The sequence below is a fragment of the Peromyscus leucopus genome, chromosome 4 (assembly GCF_004664715.2).
Source record: "Peromyscus leucopus breed LL Stock chromosome 4, UCI_PerLeu_2.1, whole genome shotgun sequence".
In the NCBI taxonomy this organism is placed as follows: Eukaryota; Metazoa; Chordata; class Mammalia; order Rodentia; family Cricetidae; genus Peromyscus; species Peromyscus leucopus.
This window is the reverse complement of record NC_051066.1, coordinates 96677797-96691264: the sequence shown is the minus strand read 5'-3', so window position 1 is coordinate 96691264 and position 13468 is coordinate 96677797. Positions and strand designations below refer to the sequence as shown.

At 44.6% G+C, this 13468-nt stretch overlaps 1 protein-coding gene across 1 annotated transcript in view; it reads right to left on the bottom strand.

The window, feature by feature from the left end:
• Positions 1 to 2201: 2201 nt before the first annotated feature.
• The window catches only part of Stard9 (StAR related lipid transfer domain containing 9), a 99905-nt gene continuing 88638 nt past the window's right edge, over positions 2202 to 13468 (bottom strand). The window contains 9 exon segments of the mRNA XM_028878669.2: positions 2202 to 2744; positions 3158 to 3316; positions 3492 to 3571; positions 3735 to 3937; positions 4052 to 4116; positions 4314 to 4435; positions 4538 to 4655; positions 12744 to 12881; positions 13235 to 13418. Of these exon segments, the coding sequence (XP_028734502.1) occupies positions 2643 to 2744; positions 3158 to 3316; positions 3492 to 3571; positions 3735 to 3937; positions 4052 to 4116; positions 4314 to 4435; positions 4538 to 4655; positions 12744 to 12881; positions 13235 to 13418 (1171 nt within the window). The 3' untranslated portion in view covers positions 2202 to 2642.

Below are 13468 nucleotides of genomic sequence, written 5' to 3'. Positions count from 1 at the left end.
GGGGGTGTCTGATTTGCCTCAGAACTTCCTTCTGACCAAAAGCAGTCTTCTGGGTTATAGTTGGGATATTTGTATTGTGTATTCTGTGGACCAGTAGCCTCGAGGCACATGGAACTTTCTAGAGGTTAAAAATACTCAGCTCTACAACCTGGCCAGGAATGGGCCCAGCCTAGGGTGATTCCCATGCTCTCCAAAGCTGACTTTCCATTTGTCTTTTGCAATCGGATCAGTGCAGGCCCACAAATACGGGACTACACAGTGGTCAACTATTGCTTAATATATAACGGCATACTTTTTTTTTTTTTTTTTTTTTTTTTTTTTAATTTTTAGAGAGAGGGTTTCTTCTCTGTGTAGCCCTGGCTGTCCTGGAGCTCGCTCTGTAGACCAGGCTGGCCTCAAAGACATACATCACCGCCACTGGCTGGCTCTATCTTCTTAAATACATTCTTGGGTTTTTCTTTTTCCCTCCTGTATCCTTCAATATGTTAGTTATCTAGAGATGATTTAACTATGTATAAATAATTACAAGAAACTTGCTTGAATCTCTTTTGATCTATGGTTAAATATACAGATGTGGGACATGAAGCTATAGAAAGCTGACTCAGGTCTCATGTGAGACTTGCCATCTTATTCTCGCTAAGCTACCTATTTAGAGTCTTAAAATAGCTGAGCTCGTAAGAAATACCAGCATATGCATGTAAACAGAAAATCTCAACCCTGGACCATGAGTAGATACTGCCATCATGACCCTCAAGGGTTATTTTTCTTTTGGTTTTCGAGATAAGGGTTTCTCTGTGTAGCCCTGTCTGTCCTGGATCTCACTCTGTAGACCAGGCTGGCCTCAAACAGACAGATCCACCTGTCTCTGCCTCCTGAGTGCTGGGATTAAAGGTGTGCTACCACTACCCAGCTATTTTTTCTTTTTTAAACAAATATTTTGACTTTTTTGGTCAATAGTCTCAGTAAGGCACTTACATGAAGAGAGGCAGAAACTGGGCACAGTGGCTCACTGTCTTTAGTTTAAGACTTGGAAGGATGGGGCTACATAAAGAGTGAGATCCTGACTCAAAGCAAAAAAGCAAGGGAGGGAAGGAAATTGGTAGGCATATGTATTAACAGTACATTAGCAAATGTTGCTAAAAAATTAACCATAAAGATAAATTCAAAAGCAAATTTTAAAAGTCAATTGGTAATATAAATACTCTGCAAGATTTTTCTAATAATCCCTTAAAGAAATTTACCCTTTAACCATTCATTCTTCTGTCTCCATAAGAGTACCTTTTTCCACCAAACACTTGGAGTGACAGGGTTTCTTTGTCCTGAAACTAGGTCTCTAGACAGAGATCCACCTGCCTCTGCCTCCCGCGTGCTGGGATTAAAGAAGTGCCCACCTCTCGGCAATAAAAGGAATTTCTTATCCCTACCATTTCCCGATGAACATGGAAAATCTTTAGTGTTCAGCCAGGCCAAAATACAAGAAAAAAATCCCGTTTCCATTCTATCATATTAGAACAGTTAAGCTCAGTACTTCAAAAGATGGTCAATAGTTATTTTTGTTGGTTGAGACAGGGTCTCATGTATCCTGGGCTGGTTCCCTGAGGGTGAGCTTGAACTTCTGGTCCTCTTGCTTCTCCTTTCAGAGTGATGTAGGCATGTGCCACCACACCCTACTCATCAGTAGATTCATTTATTTTTGTTGTTGTTTCTTCAAGACAGGGTTTCTTGGTATAGTTTTGGTGCCTGTCCTGGATCTCGATCTGTAGACCAGGCTGGCCTCGAACTCACATTGATCTGCCTGGCTCTGCCTCCCGAGTGCTGGTATTGAAGGTGTGCACCACCACCACCCAGCCAATCAATAGATTTATATAAAATGAAGCGGGTTCCAGGTGTAGTGGCTCATAATCCCAGCATTGGGGAGGTTGAGGCATAAGTGTTGGCACAAGATCAAGGCCTGCCAGAGCTTAATCCTCTCCAAGACAGTCTGTCTGAAATCCCTCTTACCTTGTTAGCAAGCAGCATGTAGCTGCCCCTACCCATCACTGGTCCTCGGGCCCCACACCTTGTCTGTTTCTCCAGTGGTCGGTCTCCCATTGTACTGAGCTCAAGGTAGACTGACTGTACCAGTGGCACACAGTGACCTAGGAAACGGTGTGTGTGAATGAATAGTAAACACTTGGTGACAGAAAACAATTCTGAATCAGTCTGGTTTGTGCAGTTGATTCTTTAAACTGGTTGGGTGTTTTCTGTTGCTCCATCACAAAATGGAGCTAAATGTTGGAGGCAGATTCAGAGCACCCTTGGCTGGTGCTTGCCTGCCAAGGAGGCTCCTTGCCAAGGCACTGCAGTCTCCAGCTCTGCAGGCTGTGCTTTTTCTAGTCTTGGAACACTTGGTGTGTCACTGAGTCCCAGAGGCAGGAGATAAAGGAAGAAATCCTAAAGGTGAGTTGAGTTTCATTGGACGGCCAGGAGATTGAGGCCGCTCACTCTTCCGAGGTGACCAAGTCCTAAGTACTGGTTTTGCTGGCAACGCGGGGCCGGTGCCATCTATATAGTTGGCTACTGCAGGCAGCCTGGGCTCTCCCTGCTCCAGGGTAGAGAAGCAGCTACAGTCTCAGGTGTCGTGGACCGTGGAGCCAGCGCTGCTAACTGCCGAGGAAGGATGCCAGCCTGGCCACAACCAGCGGCTGCTGTTTGGTAAAGGAGCTGAGAAGATGAGGAGGGAAGCCAGGTGCGCCCAGCTCCACCTGGAAGGAGAAGGAAGAGGTGAAGGTGCAGACAGACCTGGAGCAGCCACTCTGCCAGTGGTGACTGGACGCACTTGGGCTCCTGGTGTGGCTCTAAGTCCTGGCCTTCCCTCCCCGGTGGTGAAGGTGCAGCTGACCTGAGAGTGGAGAGCTGTACAAGACGGGTAACTTTGGGCTCTGCTGCTTCCAACAGTCCATCTATTTCCTAAGGACACTATGGTCAGCCATAAGGTATTAAGTCAGTCAGTCTCGGGCTGGGAGCGTCACAATGACTGTAAACTTGCTCACCCCTCGCTCTTTGATTCCCCTTGCTGTGAGCCTACTCTAGCCAGGTGGCCTGGCAGCCAGGGATTCTGTGCCGCTGGAGAGAAATACCCTAAGGTATGCCGTGAGACAGGGTACAGTGCTGTCACCTGGGCAAGGAAGATGACTCGTGTGATTTCTTTCCCCTCCATGATGGCAGGCTGCAGGACCCAGGCACTGGGCAGGATCTCTCCTCGGACCATTTTTCTGCTGGGTCTTGGCATGGATGTGTCATACACAGACTGAGCTGCCATGATTGACAGGTGCCCCTAGGGACAGAGATACATGTGAGTCCTGCCTGCGTACTGACAAAACAGGGACAGGTTTAAGTATAGTCAGGATGATGACTATAATCAGCCTTTAAGCCACCCTACCCTAGTGCCCGCTAATTGCACCTCAGCCCAAGTTCATCCCCAAATATTTTACCACCAGTAGTATAGGCACCTCTTTGGCTTCCACACAGACACAGCAGAAATCCCGCAGCTGCTTCAGCGCACACATTGTGGTGTCACACACCAAGTACACTAGAAGGACAGACAGATTCCATGCTCAAAAGCCCCCCTTTACTCCATTCCTAGATCTCTAGCACAATCTTGCTGAGCAGTCTGGAGTTCCCAACAGTGCTACTCCAACCCTCTACCTCTGGCCTGGCCAGGCCTTCGGAAGCCTTCGAGCGCTTGGACTCACCCAGGCTGATACTGTTGGACACTCGCTGGTGCAGCCTTGCTGTATGGATGGGCTTGTGGTACAGAGGCCACAGAGTAGGGTCACTCACAGCTGCCCACACATGAGAGAGTGGCTGGGACACCACACCTGCACCCAAGAAGCCATGTCGAGTAGAAGAAAATTCCTTGTAGTAAAGCTGCACCTCCTGCTCCTCACCCTGGTAGCTGGGGGGCACAGGAGACAAGAAAGGAGGCTATCAGCATGAGGTGTGCCAGGAAGCCAGGGCAGAGAAGGAAAGAATGATAGCGGAAGGACCGAAGTACTGCGAAGTAACTTACTTCCAGCCAGCTGTTGCCTGACGGCTGAAGAGGTTGTGGAGATTATCTGAACAAGCAGCCATTACCTGGGGTCAGAGGGTAGAAGCCAAGTCTCTAGGTTCATCAGTTCTAGCTAATTTTTACTAAATGCCCATTTGTCAAGATGAGTTCTTGAAGCTCCCATGCCTTGGTGGCCCTAATCTGCTTGGCTCCTTTTCCTCCTCCCCATAATAAGTCCGGCTATAGCAACAAGAAGGGGAAAGAAGTACACACACAGACTCACATCAGCCATTGAGGTGTTGACAATGTGTTTCGCCAAATCCTGGTAGAGGGAGAAGAAACTGGTCCCTAAACTGGATAGGCTGGAGGGAGAGCAGCCGCCACTGCCCAGGGAGGCTCTGCGGCCTGCAACAAAGATAAAACCCCAGGGTGGTGGGACAGTGGTATGGAACCAAGGTCTTGTGCCAGTTAACCCCACAGCTGTCAATCCCCAAGCTTCCTACTCACTGTAAGCCAAGCTCTTCCAGGCAGACCCGGTCAGGTACAGCTGACTGTTCCTCACTGTGGACCGGCCCCGCCAGTCCCCTGTCCAGGTGTCTTGGAAGTCTGGTACTTGAGTGTCCTCCTACAGAAAAGAGATACTTAAAACAGGAGATCCAGAAGCAGCTTCCCCCAGTGATTGTGATGGAAATTCAGGAGGCTAGCTGCTATTGTGGTTTGAGTAGTATGGCCCCCAAAGGGCTCATATATTTGAATGCTTTGGAAGCCTTCAAGCCGTTGGACTCACCGAGGCTGACACTGTTGGTTACCAGGGAGTGGCACTATTTGAAAGGATTAAGAAGGTGTGGCCTTGTTGCAGGAAGAATGTTACTGGGGATGGGCTTTGAGGTTTCAAAGGCCCATGCCAGGTCCAGTGTCATACTCTCTGGATCAGAATATAGCTCTCAGGCTGCAGAGATGGCTCAGAGGTTAAGAGCATTGATTGCTCTTCCAGAGGTCCTGAGTCAATTCCCAGCAACCACATGGTGGCTCACAGCCATCTGTAATGAGATCTGATGCCCTCTTCTTTGTGCAGGCATACATGCAGACAGAACGTTGTATACATAATATTTTTTAAAGAGTATAGCTCTCAGCTACTTCTCCAGCACCATGCTTGCCTGCCACCATGCTTTCTGTCATGATAATGGACTAAGCCCCGAAACTGTAAGCAAGCCCCCAATTAAATGCTTTCTTTTGTAAGGGTTGCCTCTTAACAGCAGTAGAACAGTAACTAAGACAGATGCCCTCAAGAGATTATAGCAATAGGTACCAGCCAAGAAGGCTTCATTATCCAGGCCACAGGTTTAAAGGGTTGCTTGCAGATCAGCTGCCATGGCAATTGGAATAACCAGAACGTGAGCATGGGGCCCTCTGCTGAATGGCCGAACTCCAGGGTCATTATATAAGCCATCTGTGTCATGGCAGCAGAAGGCAAGCCGTCACTGGAGGGGTTTGGTATGGGTGATCAAATCAGTGAAGAGGAGATGAGCAAACAATGAGCTCTGGACAGCAGACCTTGGCCCTGGCCAAGTTCAGCACTGAGCCAGAAGTCCTACTATAGGACCAGAGCCTCTGGATCTCTCCTGTCTTTGGTTAGTAAACTACCAGCTCCTAATCCAGCCTTCCAGCGGAACAAAAACATTGCTAGTGAGATGATTCAGCAGGTGAAGGCATCTGTCACCAAGCCTGAAGATGAGAGTCCCTGGGACAGAACTGATACTGAAAGCTGTCTTCTGACCTCCATAGGTGACATGGTACATGCATCCTATGTATACCTAGATAAATGACAATCAGTTCCACCTCCTTATTCTCTCTCCTGCAGCAACAGTCTTGAGTCAGTTTTAGATCTGTCACTGTCAGGATCTCTTTCACCTAATCATCTCTCCCCTTGGCTCCACCTCTCCCTTTTCACTAGATATGAGCATTGAAACTTACGGAGATGTCTTTCCTAGCACTGAGCTTCCTGAAGTCAGTGTTCCGTTTGTCAGCTCCTACCTCTCACTTGCACAGCACCTGCCAGAACCTAGAACCATTTGCTCTCACCACTCCTCAAAAAAATCACCACCATAGTCCACAATACTGTGGGACAACAAGACGCTTCCAGCCCCATCTGCCTGCGTCTTTCAGCCCATCAAGGTCTGTTCCCCTCGCACTCAGGCTGCTCTCAGCTCCACTTGTGTCCCTCCTCAGCCACAGTCATCTCGAGGTGGTTCTGCATCTGGGCCAATGCCTCAAGCAACTTCATCTGTTGACAGTGCTACACTGGCGATTTCTAGATATAATCATGAATTAATATTGCTATGACAACTGAGTTGGCATTGGTGGCAGGGATTACATCAGAGACCCATTTTATAGATCAGGCCAAAATAGTTTATGCTTTGAGGGTCAAAGATAATACTGGGGGCAAGAAAAATGTAGCATTATTAAAAGAAAAATTTTAAAAGGCCAAAAGCAGGAAAACACTGGTTAGTTTATAAATTAAAGACTTCATATATAACACAGCTACCAAAATTGAAATATAAAACTATAGAAATATTAAAATATGCAAAAACTTAAAAATTAGCAGGCTGCAACAGCACATTAAAAGAATACTACTCCTGGTCTATAAAGTGAGTTCCAGAATATCCAGGGCTACACAGAGAACCTTGTCTCAGAAAACACAAATTTTTTAAAAAGGGCTAGGAAGATGGCTTGGTGCTCAAGAGCACTGGCTGCTCTTCCAGAGGACCTGGAACCACAATTCCCAGCACCCACATGGCAGCTCACAACTGTCTGTAACTCCAGTTCCAGGGGATCTGACACTCTCACCCAGATATACATGTAGGCAAAACACCAATGAATGTAAAAGTAAACTATCTTTTTTAAAAAAGAATAATACATCATGTGTACAAGTATTTCATGTGTATTTAGAGAATTTTAAGAAGGGAAGAATAGTTTCATCTTAGCCAATATGAACAAATGCACAAGATGGCAATCTCCAAAAACTGAAAAGTAAAGCCCCCTTATGGTAAAATATATCTCAGTTTAAAACCTAGTATGAAGTAATAGAAGCATCCTGCTAATATCTGGAAAAAGGTGAGAACACTGGTTCTCACCTACTCAGGATCTAGCTAATACAGCTACAGGGCAGAAGCACAAAGTACCACAGTGAGAAGGCGCCGCCCAGCCACCGAACCAGATCACCAGAATCGTAAGTATACACTTCACTGACTGAGAACAGGTAAGCTCCCATCTCCAGACCGACAGATCAGGTCTCTAACCCCTAGGCCCTACCCATTGGAGTCCCAGGAACCAGACAGCTACCTTTCCCTGCTCCTCCACCAAAAAAAAAAAAAAAAAAAAAAAACAGACAAAAAAACCTAACCCCTACGAACCTAACAACCACTAAAAACTATAAGCACACCCTGCACCAACTGGGAACAACTGCTCCCAGAGACAGAACCCACTAACACTGATTTGACTAAGCTGCTCCCGAAGAAACAGAGCCCAACAGCACCAATTTAACCAAGAACTCCTAGTGAACCAAGACTAAAAATTAGAACAAGAGAGGCACCTTCAGACACAGACACTGCCTACACCAAGCAGAGGAAGAGATGAGTAGACGCCAGTGCTAAAATACAGGCAACAACATAAAGACCTATATGACAACACCAGAACCTAGCGATTCTACACCTGCAAGACGTGAACATACCAACACAGAAGAAACAGAAGAAATCAATCCTAACAATGACTTTAAGAAGATGATAGAGGCCCTTAAAGAAGAAATAAAAAATTCCCTTAAAGAGGAAATGAAAAACTCTCTTAAAGAAGAAATAAAAAACTCCCTTAAAGAGGAAATAAAAAATTCCCTTAAAGAAATGGAAGAAGGGGGCTGGAGAGATGGCTCAGTGGTTAAGAGCACTGGCTGTTCTTCCAGGGGTCCTGAGTTCAATTCCCAGCAACCACATGGTGGCTCACAACCATCCATAATGAGATCTGGTGACCTCTTGTGGTCTGTAAGCATACATGTAGGCAGAACACTGTATACATAATAAATAAATCTTTAAAAAAAAAAAGAAATGGAAGAAAAAACAAAACAAAAAATTGGAAGAAATCAAAGAAAGCCAAGAAGAAGTAATTAAACAGATGAAAGAAACATTCCAAGATCTGAAAAATGAAATTGAGACAATAAAGAAAACACAAGCTGAGGGAATGCTGGAAATAGAAATCCAGACTAAACGAACAGGAACTACAGAAACAAGCATAACCAACCGATTGCAAGAGATGGAACAGAGAATCTCTGACACTGAAGACACAATAGAGAAAATAGATTCGTCAGTCAAAGAAAACACTAAAGACAAAAAAGTCGTAACACAAAACGTCCAAGAAATTTGGGACACCATGAAAAGACCAAACCTAAGAATAATAGGGATACAAGGAGGAAAATAATACCAACTCGAAGGCACAGAAAATATATATTCAACAAAATCATAGAAGAAAACTTTCCTAACCTAAAGAAAGAAATACAAGAAGCTTACAGAACACCAAATAGGCCGGATCCAAAAAAAAAAAAAAAAGTCCCCTCGTCACATAATAATCAAAACACTAAACATACAGAACAAAGAAAAAATATTAAAAGCTGCAAAGGAAAAAGACCAAGTAACATATAAAGGCAAACCCATCAGAATAACACCAGACTTCTCAATAGAGACTATGAAAGCTAGAAGGTCCTAGACAAATGTTATGCAGACACTAAGAGACCACAGATGCCAACCCAGACTATATACCCAGCAAAACTCTCAATCACCATAGGCAGAGTAAACAAAATATTCCAGGATAAAACCAGATTTAATCAGTACCTGTCCACAAACCCAGCCCTACAGAAAGCACTAGAAGGAAAAATCAAACCCAAAGAAGCTAAACACACCCATGAAAACTCAGGCAATAGATAATCCCACACCAACAAACACCAAAGAAGGACTACACAACATGACCACAAAAAATAAGAGGAATTAACAATCACTGGTCATTAATATCCATCAATATCAATGGTCTCAACTCACCTATAAAAAGACACAGGCTAACAGAATGGATAAGAAAACAGGACCCATCCATCTGCTACATACAAGAAACACACCTTAACTTCAAAGACAGACACTACCTCAGAGTAAAGGGCTGGGAAAAAGCTTTCTAAGCAAATGGACCTAAGAAACAAGCTGGTGTAGCTATCCTAATATCTAATAAAATAGACTTCAAACTAAAATCAGTCCAAAGAGATCAGGATGGACATTACATATTTATCACAGGAAAAATCCACCAAGATGAAATCTCGATCTGAACAATTATGCCCCAAATACAAAGGCACCCACATTCATAAAAGAAACACTACTAAAGTTTAAAACGTGGGCTGGAGAGATGGCTCAGTGGTTAAGAGCACTGACTGCTCTTCCAGAGGTCCTGAGTTCAATTCCCAGCAACCACATGGTGGCTCACAACCATCTGTAATGAGATCTGGTGCCCTCTTCTGGCCTGCTGTCATACATGTTGTATACATAATAAATAAATAAAATCTTAAAAAAAAAAAAAAGTTTAAAACGCACATCAAACCCCACACATTAGTAGTGGGAGATTTCAACACACCACTCTCACCAAAAGACAGATCTACCAGACTGAAACTTAACAAAGAAATAAAGGACCTAACAGATGTTATGACTCAAATGGACTTAATAGATATCTACAGAACATTCCATCCTAACACAAAAGAATATACCTTCTTCTCAGCACCCCATGGAACCTTCTCAAAAATTGACCACATGCTTGGTCACAAAACAAATCTCAACAGATACAAAAAAAACTGGAATAACCTCCTGTATCTTATCAGACCACCATGCCTTAAAGTTAGACCTCAACAACAACAAAAATTATAGAAAGCCTATAATCTCATGGAAAAAAACATCTATAACAAGCAACAAGACTGAAACTGTAAACAACAAAGAAAAGTCCAATACTGGATGACTTCATTACCAAATTCTACCAAACCTTAGAAGTTAACGCCAGTGCTCTTCAAACTGTTCCATAAAATAGAAAGGAAAGAAATACAATCAAACTCATTCTAGGAAGCCAGTACCCTCCTGTTACCAAAGCCAGATAAGCACACAACAACAAAACTATAGGCTAAATTCTCTGATGAATATAGATGCAAAAATTCTCAACAAAACACTTGGAAACAGAATTTCAGAATACATTGAGGAGCTGGGAAGGCGGCTCAGTGAGTAAGAACGCATGCGGCAGCCAGGCATGGTGGCGTACGCCCTTAATCCCAGTGCTCGGGAGGCAGAGGCAGGCGGGTCTCTTGAGTTTAAGGCCAGCCTGGGCTACATAGCCAGAGCTACGTAACTGAGACCCTATCTCAGGAAAACAAAACAATCAAAAAAGACCATGTGTTGCTTTTCCAGAGGACCCCAGTTCAGTTCACAGTATCCATGTGACAGTTCATAACTGTCTCTAACTTCATTCCCAGGAGATCCGATGCCCTCTCCTGGCATCTATGGGCACCAGGCACACACATGGTATACATATATAAATTCAATCACACATGCATGCACATAAAAGTAAATTTTTAAGAAATTCAATATACTATTAAAAAACAAATAAAAACAATACCATCCATAATATGTGTTTCATTCATTTATTTTGTGACTAAAAATAAATATAACTAAGAAAGTCAAAGATCTACACAATGAAAATTGCAAAACACTGAAGAAAGAAATTGAAGACAGGCACCGAGAGAGGCTGGGAGGTTAAGCGCACTTCCTGATCTTCCAAAGCACCCCACTTCAGTTTCCAGCACCCACATATGCTTGAAACTACTCCAGGGGATCCAGTGCACACATTTACACAAACACATGTGTAAGTAAAAAAAAAATGTTTTAAAATCTTTAAATTCAAATATGGAACTGCCTCCCCAAAGTTCATTACTTGAAAGAATTATACAAATACATGTCCATGACACTCAAAGCAATCTATCCACAGATTCAGCATAATCCTCATCAAAATGTCATATAATTCATATGGAAATATACTCCCAAATAAAGAAATCTTAAGTAAAAAGAGCAAACAAAGCTGGAAGGTTCATAATACTTGATTTCAAGGCATACTACAGAATCATGGGAACAAAACCAGGATAGTGTTGGCATAAGTACACTCTGGCCACTCAGTCATCTTGCTCTATGTTCCAGCCACACAGGGCCCTGCTTAGCTCTTCACACTTCAAACTTCCTAGGCTTCCCCTCTCCCAACACCAACACCACTCAGCTCTTCTCGTCACCATTCTAGTCTCAGTTCAGTCTCCTCAGGAGGTCTTCACTGATCTTGTAGATTTGGACAAACTGCCTATTACACTGGCTTAGCGTTCCTTCCGTTAGCTCAGCGCTACAACTACAACAACAACAACAACAAACAAGCTGCTCACCATTTCTCTCTCTAACAGTCTTAAGTCTCAAACAGTCTAAGACAATAACATTTTACTTAGTACCTTATCCTAAAATAATATCTACTATTTTGGATAAAAATAAAAGCTTAAGTTGGGGCTGGAGAGATGGCTCAGTATTAAGAGCACTGGCTGCTCTTCCAGAGGACCTGGATTTGATTCCCAGTATCCACACAGTGACTCACAACTGTCTGTAACTCCAGTCCCAGGGGATCTGATGCCCTCCTCTCATCTCCGTGGGCATCAGGCACTCAGGTGGTACACAAGCATACCTGCTGGCAAAGCCCACATGCAAAACAAAAACAAATCCTGCTGGGCATTAAGGTACATGCCTTTAATGCCAGCACTCAGGAAACAGAGGTAGAGACAGGTGGATTTCTATGAGTTCAAAGTCTACGCAGTCTACATAATGAATTCCAGGCCAGTTAGGGCTATATACAGTGAGCCCCCGTCTCAAAAAAAATTTTTTTGAAAGATTGATTTATTTATTATGTATGCAGTGTTATGCCTGCAGGCCAGAAGAGAGCACCAGATTTCATTACAGATGGTTGTGAGCCACCATGTGGTTGCTGGGAATTGAACTTAGGACCTCTGGAAGAGCAGCCAATGCTGTTAACCACTAAGTCATCTCCCAAGCCCAATAATAAATCTTTTTTAAAGGACAAAACATAAACAAACAAACAAAACTGACTGTGCACTATTTTATCTGTTTGCTGGCTTTTTGTTGTTGTTGTTGTTGTTGTTTTGAGACAGGGTTTCAGTATGTAGTTCTGTCTGTCCTGGATCTTACAATGTAGATCCAGAGATTCACCTGTCTCTGCCTCCTGAGTGCTAAGATTAAAATCCTGCACTACCATGCCCAGCTGGGAACCACCAAGGGTCCATCTCTGGCACCTACATTACACAGCTCACAACCACCACTAACTCCAGCTCCAGGGGGGTCTGATGACTTTGGCCTCTGTGGGCACCAGTACTCACATGCATGTACCTACACACACACACACACACACACACACACACACACACACACACACACACACAAACACAATTAAAAATGAAGACAAAACTTAAAAAAAAAAACCACAGAAATACAAGATTCACAGGGGAGGAAGGCAGCCCTAAGGCAGAGGGCTCAGCTGTCGAGAAGAAGGCACGGGTCCTACACACACTGTCACCTCCGAAACGTCCTCATGTCTGTCCACTCACCTTAACCTCTGGGGACTGCAGGTGGCCTGAGAAGGCTGGGCTGCTGTTGTAGCCAGATGTGATGCCAGAAGACAGGCTTCCATCAGAGCTGGTGCCCAGGGAGCTGGAGTTGGCTAGAGTTTGCAGCTTTTCCTCTTCCTGGGAAGAAGACAGAAAACTAGCTTCTGATGGTACACCCTCACTACCACAGTCCCCCCCAACCTTCCCTCTCCCTCCACAGCTGCTACCACTCACCTCCCAGAGCTGCTGCTGTAGCCTCCCACCTACTTCCCAGAAGCCACCACTCTGCATGCTTCCCCTCGTCCCTGACTCCACATAGAACCCTCTTCCTCCCATACTCTGGCTGTGACCAGAGTGATGATCCCTGCTGTGGGCTAGAAGCAGAGCCCTGCACCCTCCAAGTATATCTACAGACTCACAGGCTGCCAGAGTCTAAGAGCTGGCCCAGGCTCCAGGCCTGTCCTCCAGCAGAGGATCGCTTCCTCCCTCACCTTCAGCAGCTGGGAGATGATCTGCTGTCGGATTCTCAGCTTTTCTTGTTCAGTCCGCTCCCTGAGCCGATCCTGAGCCTGAGCAATCTCTGCCTTGGCCTCCTCTCGGGCCTGATGATAGTCTTGAAGCATCAGCTCAATGTCAGAGAGTGGGCGGGCTGATCTTGATGCTAGTTCTGGGATCCTAGGGAAGTCCACAGGGTGAAAACACTTCTAACACGATGAGTGTGTAAA